This window comes from Sinocyclocheilus rhinocerous, unplaced genomic scaffold (genome assembly GCF_001515625.1).
Source record: "Sinocyclocheilus rhinocerous isolate Xijiao unplaced genomic scaffold, SAMN03320098_v1.1 scaffold95, whole genome shotgun sequence".
Classification (NCBI taxonomy): Eukaryota; Metazoa; Chordata; class Actinopteri; order Cypriniformes; family Cyprinidae; genus Sinocyclocheilus; species Sinocyclocheilus rhinocerous.
The window spans coordinates 1177495-1188021 of NW_015662004.1; the positions used below are offsets into that span (position 1 = coordinate 1177495).

General features: G+C 37.0%; 1 protein-coding gene across 1 annotated transcript in view; it reads right to left on the bottom strand.

Annotated features, from left to right (window-relative positions):
• The window catches only part of LOC107727279 (vesicle transport protein SEC20-like), a 10351-nt gene extending 7028 nt beyond the window's left edge, over window positions 1–3323 (bottom strand). The window contains exons 1-5 of the mRNA XM_016537105.1: window positions 3234–3323; window positions 2970–3062; window positions 1991–2082; window positions 1820–1921; window positions 1499–1617 (exon numbers count right to left, since the gene is read on the bottom strand). Coding sequence (XP_016392591.1) covers window positions 1499–1617; window positions 1820–1921; window positions 1991–2082; window positions 2970–3062; window positions 3234–3317 — 490 coding nt within the window. The 5' untranslated portion in view covers window positions 3318–3323. The remainder of the gene's footprint in view (window positions 1–1498; window positions 1618–1819; window positions 1922–1990; window positions 2083–2969; window positions 3063–3233) is intronic.
• Window positions 3324–10527: the final 7204 nt, after the last annotated feature.

Here is a 10527-nt window from a genome sequence, read left to right on the forward strand (position 1 = left end):
AATATCTCACAGACATCACTGGAAAGTTTGTAGTTCGGTCGGATATGTCAAAAGCAAGTAAAATGCACAGGTTACTAAAGTTATTTGTCGGTAAGGAGAGAGAGAGAGAGAGAGAGAGTGAGAGTGAGTGAGCGCGCACTTCTGTTGCATGATCTTGATTGCTGTTCGCTCCATTAGTGCATGCATTTGGATTAAAACTAAATCGTAAATATATCCTAAAAATTATAGGGGCATTCACTAATCACTATAAACAACATTTATTTTAAACGTCAAGCATACAGGACTTTATTTAAAGCAAAAGTGAAACTAGCAGACTGTGTGAAATGCGCTAGGCTATAAGTGTCTCTCTCATTCTGCACCAATACAAACGTGTGCGCTGCGCATGATTAGCTTGCTTTAAAGGCCAAAGTATATTTCGTTTTTTACTCGTACGCGAGGGTCCGAGTACAGTGCGCGTGACGCAAATTGCATCACCAAAATAGTAGCCTACACGCGTACTCATATAATGTATAACGAGTGGATCCCTGCATTATTTTAGGAAAACGTCTTGTGATTACAGTATTGAGCTGCTGCAATGGAGCAGCTCTAATGCGCCATTAAAATGAACAGTGAAAGTAACAAAAGCTTTTACAATACATTTTAACAGGTAAGTTAAGTGTGGAAATAACTGAAGGAAATACCTGTTTGCTAAATGAAGCCATCTAATATTTTGTTTCTGTACGCAATATTTAAAAAAAATTACAAATGCTGTGAAAATGCAGGTATCGGCGAGTACCAAAAATTAAAGTATCGGTATCGGACTCGTTCTGAAAAAAGTGGTATCGGTGCATCCCTAATACTCATATATTTTATAGATGGATTGATTGATGGATGGGAGGATAGATAGATCATATAATGTATAATATGATGTGATAATTATAATATTTCTTAAGCAGCAAATCAGCATATTAGAATGATTTCTGAAGGATCATGTGACACTGAAGACTGGAGTAATGATGCTGAAAATTCAGCTTTGCATCACAGGAATACATTAAAACATTTTATTTTACCTTTATTTTAAATTATAATCATATTTCACAATGTAACTGTTCTTACTGTATTTTTGATCACAGAAATGCTGCCTTGAGTGGAAGTGATTCTTTCAGAAATATTATAAAATCTTTCCAACCCCAAACGTTTGAACAGTAGTGTATATAGCATTGTGTATTTGGTTTGCTTGTTTTGTTTAGATTTATGTATTCATTTATGCTTTCTTCCTTTGAGCACTAATTATTGTTATTTTTATTGCTAATAGTAACTGGTCATTTGATGTCAACATGCAGAATAAAGCAACTTTTTTCTTAGACTAATGAGATTTCTTTTAATTAGCTATAGCAATAAATTACCTACATATGACAATTCTGTCACATTTCTACTCGTATGTCAGCAAATATTCTTTTAATCGATTTATACCCTTATATCATGATTGTTATGACCCAGAGCACATAGGCTTTTTTACCCAGAGTTCCGATGGTCTCCTCGCTCTGCTGCACCTGCTGTGACATCATACGGCTGACGCTCATCAGACTCTCTGTGATGTCACTGGATGTCTGCACCAAACTCTCTTTAGTGGCCTTCCTAAAACCACAACAACAAGATGGATTTAGATAATATGGCTTAGGACAGTGTTGAGAAGTAAATATGATGTATACTACATCAATGTGCAATTGTTTTATTTTTTCAAACATCATAGAAACGATTAAATGTCAATCACAATGATTTGATTCTGACGGGCTGAAAATAGCAGCCCTGACAGCAGCTGTAAAGCCGCATGGTTTACCTTTGTCTAACTGAATCACCACCTTGAAGCAGTTCGTCCTTCTCCAGGTTGTCAATGGCCAGCTTGCAGGCCAGATTTGCCTTCCTCCACGCCATCTGGTTGCTGAAACACAGGAGTAGTGATCATATTGTAATTCAACACATAATCAGAAAGAAGAAATGTTTTTCTAACCTTAACATCTGCTTCCGATGGCCTTCTGTTTCACTCAAGATAGCTTGCTTATCAGTCTCCCTGTCTTGTTCTTTTGCCATCTGTTCCATGTCCTATCAAAATGATCGGCCATGTTAACCCTGTAAAGCCTTTTTTTTTTTTTTTTTTAAAGTCACTAGTTTTTGAAACTTTAGACAAAATATAAAAGAAAATGGAAAAAATGGTACATGTGTTTTATATCGTAATCAACACTTCAGGCTTTTATGGCTCATATAGTGTGATATCAGAGAATATGGAGCTCACACTCGAGGAAGAAAAAACACCTCAATTGTTGCAGTCCAAGTGGAGCAAAAATATGCTGATGTTGTTATTTATGTAAGAAGAAATTCTAACAGCTTGTAATATAAATCAATAAGATTTGGCAAAACATATAATACAATAATAACAGATGTATACATAAAAGTTCCTCAGAAGATTATTGCGTCATATTTGATGCTTACACAAAAAAAAGCATGGATAATCAAGTAAACCTAAGCTGCTTCAGTCCATTATACCAAATATTGATAACAATATCAAAGTTATTCTTACATTAAATGAATCGTTAAAGATTTAAATATTTATAGATTTATATAAATACCTACAAAACGTAAATAATCTAATTATAATAGTAATACCGTTACGATTGAAATTATCCTAGCTATGTTAACGATTTGTGATGGACAGTCGGATAACAATTAGTTAAACAATTAAGTTTGACAGTTTAACAATAGTTTTAGCCATAATAGTAACTACAATAAAATCGTAACTGCATTATAAAAGCACTTAAAAAAATAAATAGCAATTGTTTAATAAAACTTGACGAGAGCAAAATGAAATGGATTCTAGAAGCTTCTTAGATGTAGAATTTGATCCCATATTATTATATTTTTTGCAGTAGTTTGATGGAAACCCTGACTTTTTTTAATCTATGTGGTTATATGAAATGACGAAAGTAACGTACCTGAATCCTCTGTCTTAACTGATTGAACTTTTCCTTCACTGTGGAGTTCAGATCCATAAGCACTGCCTGTGGCCCACAGCACTCTCTTATGTCCTGACACGAAAAGAAAAGATTTCTTGAAACAAGAATTGATTGTTTCCATTTCATGCTGACTTCACAGACACTACAATTATGGCCACATCTTTGTATTACAACAGTAAGCTTGTCGGACAAACCTGACAGTAAGACCATAGCAGATACGTTAATATAAAGAATGAAGTCTACCTGAATAAGTGCTTTGATTTCCAGATCATATTTGATAATCTCTTGGCCACATATTCGGACATGTACATCAGAGGAGGACGCCATGTTTGTTGTTATACGAGAAGTCAGAAGGTCCAAACTTTAGCGCATTTTCAGAACGCCTTTTTGATGCGCCCTGCAAAACTGTTCTGAGAACAAAAACAGAGTGCATAATAGTACTTTACAACTTTCATACATGATATACGACAAAAGTGACAGAATACGAATCAAAATATATCATGGTTTCCACAAAACAGTAAATGTTCACCATTAAATATTATATCCGTAGTTTTCAACACTGATAATAATTGATAATAATAATTGATGTAATAGAAGTAATTGAATTCAACTATATATTATATATATATATATATATATATATATATATAGGACGGATTTAGACTTTTAAAACAAGTCAAATAATTTCTCAACATTCAAAGAATACTGTGAAGAAGAACATAACCACACAACTATTGACAGAATAAAAGTGGAAAGTTTGTGGTTTCATTTTGACTTAAAAATGCATGACAGTTGCCAGAAGTGCTAGGCATCCAAGAGGTCCAAGGTTCAATAGTCTAGTGAAAATGCTTCTTGCATTTATTAAGGTAAAGTAAAAACGCATGACAGATGAAGTGCTGCAGTTTCTAATGTTTATTTTGATAGTAAAATCAATAATAGAATTAGACTATCATGGTTACAAGCAGAATTGTGGTACCAACTCCGGGCTGATACAATGCAGTGACATAATTAAGGATAATACAAAAAACTGAAATCAAATAATAAGAGGCACAATAACACAAACAGACACATTTTGAAGACCAATCACAACTGCTTTTAAGCCTACTTCACATCTGTACACTAACAAGGCTCAATAAACCAAGCTGCTCTCCAACTAGTTGTGCCGGAAAAAAAAAAATACAGAAAGAAATAAGTGAAAGAAAATGTCCAATGTATGTCAAAACCCAGCACAACACTGAAACATAAATAGAACAACTGTCAAGATATTGTATTTGAACAGGCATATATGTGAACTACAAATATAGACATTGCTAATAGGATCAAGTAACTGTTAGTTTCAGTAGGATACACTTCTGCAGAGTTTTGCTTAAGAATATCACCAAGAGATCTATGACAGAGCACTTAGCAATGAAATACAGCCTTCCTACTGTGACTAGAACAAACGAAATAAAAATTTTAAAAAAGGAGAACGATTTTACACTTTGGGAGTTCACACACAGTACTAGCTACTTAAGGATCCCATGCTAAATTATCAAGTAGAATACCATACAACATTAGAAGCACAAGGTCACGTATTGTGTATATATATTTTTTTTGTTTGTTTTTTTAGATTGACATTTCGCGTCAATCCTTTTAAATTGAAAGTTGTATGGATTTTTGAACTAAAGAAACAAAATAAAATCGAAACGAAACGAAAGGGTTTTGGTGGCCCTGATTATGTTTTCGCAAACCCGCTTCCAATGTTGAAGGTCAATTTAGTCGCTCGATGCAAATTTGGCAAAGGTCGGAAGGGAATGTAAATCACTGCAGTGTAGAAAAGTATGCGATCGGACAGGTGCGAGCGTTCCTTGACGACCTTTTTGGTAACGTTGGTTTTAGCGTAGTGATTCGAGTGTGTCCGGTGCACTTCAGTGCAAGGGATCTGGGCCCAACAGTCCAATGGCGCTTTTCCACTGCATGGTACGGCACGGTACGGCACGGTACGGTTCACTTTTGGGGGGTTTTCCACTGGGTACAGTACCTGGTACTTTTTTTAGTACCACCTCGGTTGAGGTTCCAAGTGAACCGTACCGTTACCAAAACGTGACGTGTAAACTCTGCTGATCACGGATTGGCCGGAGAGAATAGTTACTACCTGCGTCACTGAACTTGCGACACAAACACAATAGAACCGCTAGATATAAATCAGCACAGCCAGCGAAGGATCGAACGCAAATGTTTTGAACGAGCGCACCTTTTTTAACAACCAAAAAGTGGCTGTTTCGCTGTCTTTTGAGGAAATACAAACGTTCCTCTCGTTGATAGCAGAGGAGCGGATCCAGCGAGAGCTTGATGGGGCGAGGCAGAATGAAAACGTTTTTCAGGAGTCGCGGCAGTAGAGGCGGCGCAACTATAAACGACACGTGAATAATCCCGCCCACTCTAAAGCGGTACTGAACTGCAGTGGAAACGCAAACCGAGCCGAGCCGTTCCGTGCCGTACCGTACTGAGCCGTGCCGAGTCGTACCACGCAGTGGAAAAGCGCCACAAGTGACCCTACTAGCTCTCCATGTCTTCCTCAACAGAAAAAGAAATAAACAAACAAGCAAACAGACAATTCAAATAGGCTATCACCGCTACATTAACACGGCCCTTTTCCCGCCCGACCACTGGTTCGGTCCAAGTCCAATATGAGCGCCCGGTTTGGGGTCAGGTCTTGGCACAGGTGTTGCAGTGGCTTGAGCAAATGTCGTAAGAGCAACTTTATTTCGGAACGGTAAGATCGGGGAAGGAGAAGAGTTCACGGACCTGACAGCACGTGCCAAGTCACAGCTCTGAGGGTGTTCAAGTACATATTTTGAAATTCAGCACCATGGGTGGCGAGACAGGACTCCTACCCAATGTCCAAGTTTCTTTGAACCCAATAAAACAAAGAGCTTCTCCCACCCACCCCATTGACATGAAGGGAGTCATGCAACGGCAACCACCAAAAGACGACTCAACTTTTCTCTGAGGGAGTGACTGAGTGCAAGGAAAGCGTCCCGACCGTGTGAACGGGGACATCTGTCAGCAGTTCGCCGGTCCACCGAGACTTCTCGCCCTCTACGATTCCATCACAGGCCGAGCAATGCGCACCTCTGTGTCGTTTTTGTGTTCGTGGAAAACCTTGATTGGAGAACAACTGCTGAAGGCCATTTCAGTTCGTTGGTGAGTGACTCTGCTCCAGGTCATAGCTGGCGATCTGAGGAACAGTAGAACCAGAAGAATCGGGAGGCACAATAATCTTGAGCATTGGTGAGGGGACACAATGTTGACAAGGTTTGACATTGTCTTTGCAAACTTCTTCCACTCGGAGGGCTTCGGAGGAATCCATCACTGCGTACGTCGAGCGTTTAAATGTTACAATGTATCATGTACAAATGGATTAACCTGCTTCTACCAAGGTCAAAACAAAGGCAGAGACAATTCCAACCAAGAACCTAAACAGAAGAAATCTCACATGGTTTACATATATATTTATAATGATGATATAAACATTAAAAAAATGAGTTTATGATTGCAGGACTCTTTGGATAGTCTCTCAACCGAAATCTATGGGACACAGTCTTTACGTTTATATTGAACTCCACTGAAGGAAGACTACATTCATCTTTCAATGAAAACTGTATGAGGGCAAAGCAGCAACAGTTCTCATCTGAAGCAAGCTTACTGCTGGACACAGCAGAAAAAAGAAAAAGAAAAAAACATAAAAAATATAATTTCAGAGCAAAGTTGTGATTTAATTCTTGGCATAATGGGCAAAATCTCATTTCTGTAGAAAATGTCAATAGATCAAGTTTGGGTTTTCATGTCTGAATAAGGCACCTGATTTTGCAGGCATCATTTCAAAAATAACATTGGAAATTCTGTAAAACCAAGTGCAATAATGTGGGTCTTTTCAGATGAAAGCCGGAGTGCGATGGAGATGATTTACATCTATTCCCACTTGTGCTCACTGGTTAGAATAAAGACAGCAAGACTGTTCTTCTGCCCCAATGTCTGTTGCAAAAGCTCCATGAATATCAGTTTAGCAAGGTTAGCATGCACAATAGTCATGCCGTGTATATGCAAACATATTCATTGTTTCAAATATCATATCTAAAGGGATCAAGTGTAGCATACAGATTTGTTAATGGAACATTTACGAGCAGCTGATATGTAGGAATGCATGTTTGAGTTCTACTGCTAAACCTTGTAGCGCTATCATCTAAAAGCGTGAAGGTCATTCTACTTTTGAAGAACACTCAAGTCAAAACGATTACACAAGATACAGAGTAACAAAATGGACAGAATGGTAAAACGATTCATCAAGGTCCATTAAAAAAACAGCACAAAAGGAAAGCGAAAAAAACCCCAAAACAAAACTACAACATTCAACAGGTTAAATACATTGGAAAGAGCATGTTTATTTAGCAACAATAAAACAGGCCGCCTTCTGTGAAACGCTTAGCAAAATATTTCTCAGCTTAGTCACCATGTTGTTTACCATCGATAACCACTTTTACAATACCCATCAATCAGATACAATTGTTAAAAAAAAAGCAAGTGCTGTAAACTAAAGCAACATGCTGTCTTTCTACAGAGTAAAACCTGCATAGTGCACCTCTTTCTTGTATATAGCAAACACATATCTACACAAACCACTGAAAAGGAAAGGTGTAAATGCTTGTTTGAATGCTCTTGAGTATATACTGCAGCCATTTTAGAAGAATTCAAAGTGAGTTATCCATTTTGATCGAACTGTGTTTGATGAATCCGTGATTTAAAGATAGTGGCATAAGATCCATCTCTTTATAAATAATTGTTTACAATATAAAAGTCATTGCTCGTAGCTTGAATGTAACAGGGAATGATCTTTGATTCTCTATACAACTTACAACATGATTTAGCAGCTTTGCGTCCAAAATTATTGAATCATCAACAATATGCAGACAATAAAAACAATCAATCAAAGAATGGATGTAATAGCTAGCTTACTCTTTTTTTTTCAGGATAGATTAGCATGTCACGTTATTGGGTGATTTCAAAGACAAAAAAAAAAAACAAGCAAACTAAAAGAACACACAAATTGTTCAGTAACAGAAAGCTACATTATTTCCCTTTGAAAAAGTAATATGATGCTAAACGTTAGACTATGCAAGAAACATAAATAATGGATTATATTTACTTTTTTTTATGTTTTCGATGCATATATCTGTTTTTGAAGGCAGAAATAATTTCCCTAAGATTATAAAATAACCATAATTAATTCTTATGTGACAGCCTCTTATGAATGTTAAAGGAACACTCCACTATTTTTGAAAATAGGCTCATTTTCCAACTCCCCTAGAGTTAAACAGTTGAGTTTTACCATTTTCGAATCCATTCAGCCGATCTCCGGGTCTGGCGGTAGCACTTTTAGCTGTAGCTTAGCATAGATCATTGAATCTGATTAGACCGTTAGCATCTCGCTCAAAAATGACCAAAGAGTTTCTATATTTTTCCTATTTAAGACTTGACACTTCTGTAGTTACATCGTGTACTAAGACCGACGGAAATGAAAAGTTGCGATTTTCTAGGCCGATATGGGCCGTGGTACCATGGGTGCAGCAGGCGCAATGATATTACGCAGCGCCTGAAAATAGTCCCCAGCACGCTCCCTGTGCAAGCAGGTGGTCACGTTGGTTATGTTGACGGAAGTTAGCCTATTTTCAGGCGCTGCGTAATATCATGCGCCAGCTGCACCAATGGTACGGCAGCAAAGTTCCTTGATTATTACGCCGGAATAAGAGTATAGTTCCTAGCCATATCGTTGGGTGCAGCAGCAAAGTACCCTTTGGTCATTTTTGAGCGAGATGCCAACGGTCTAATCAGATTCAATGATCTATGCTAAGCTAAGCTAAAAGTGCTACCGCCAGACCCGGAGATCGGCTGAATGCATTCGAAAACAGTAAAACTCAACTGTAGGGGAGTTGGAAAATGAGCCTATTTTCAAAAATAGTGGAGTGTTCCTTAATATTGAATCACACTATGAAGCAAAACAAACACACATATACAAATGTGTGCATGTATTTATATACGTGTATGTGTTCTTTAAATATCTTTCTTTATATAAAAACATGATCAGCAAAAAAAAAGAAAAAAAGAAAGAAAGATAAAATACTGGCTTTAAATAGCAACCTTTTCCTTAACTGTTTGAATGCCACAGAGTCCCCTGGTTAAAACTCTAAACTGTACAGCTCACAACATCATGTTGAATGCGAGAGTGTGCACACTACGATAACTACCAAACGCTCTCAAAACAGCAGGCCGTCGACAGAAGGACAACATGCATTTCCATCTCCGTATGCTCATTGTCACTTGCCATTAAGCTTATTTTACAGGACAATCATTATCATTTTTAGCTAATGCCATTCCGAGTAGCTTAGAGCTGTAGATGGCACAAGAAAGGCCGGTCTTTGTCGCCATAACAAATGGCTTTGTTGTCTTTTGAGAATGGATGGGTTCTTAAAGACAAAAAATAAAAATAAAAACAAGTCCAATTGATTCCCCATGGCAAATGGAACTGCCTTACAGTACAGCGATATATATTTATATATAATTTTTTTTTTCTTTCTCTGAGCTACTTTCTCAAATAACTCAGATTTCCCCCAGTAAGTAAAAAAATTACTTTAAAAAAATCAATGACAACAATACCTATCTCTGGCCAGAGAGAATGTGTCAACACTGTACATCGACCTGAAGAAAAATCCAAAGCAGAATTTGTATGTTTCCATAGGAAATGTCTACTGAAGGCAAATGAAGATTGGTGACGTCAGAGTCGAATGTCTGTCTCCACTCAAGACCTCTCTGTCACACTGCCCTGGTCAAGATGGCAAAAGTCAAGTACACACCGCAGCATTCAAACGAGGTCGGTTTAGCAGCAAATGGGAGGGGGAACGCTTTTTTGTTTTTGTTTTTTTCTTTTTGTCTAGACAAAGTGCTTTTGCTTTCTTACATGTAATATAGAACTTACTATACATTTATAGATATATAATATACTGTATATATTTTCCACATTTAGAATAAATCTAAATTCATGTCTATGTACAAAAAACAAAAGAAGTTACTACACATAATGGACGGTATATAGAATATTTACTATGCTACCAAATGCAAATAAAGAAAAATAGCTTTACAAAAATCTTAGTTTAGATTTTAAAGGAAAAAATATTTTCCCTTCTTTGATCAAAATGATATTTGAGAAACAACCTTCTCCGTAAGCTTCAGCATCAAGAATAAAGTCACTTTTAAAAGGCCTTTAGCAAGCTATTAATAATACCACCTGGAAGAGATTTTTCCGAATGAACAAATTTGCAGCAGCTTGAGATTGTGGTGGCAGGGAAATCTCACAAAAACGGTCTAGGTCACAATTCAGGAAGAATTTGTATTTTCCATAATGAAAATAAAGCCTAATTTAAGTTTTTATGACATTATTTTCATGACAATTAAGCACATTTCCACTTGAATTCTCATTAAAGTAATTCTCATTTACTGCACG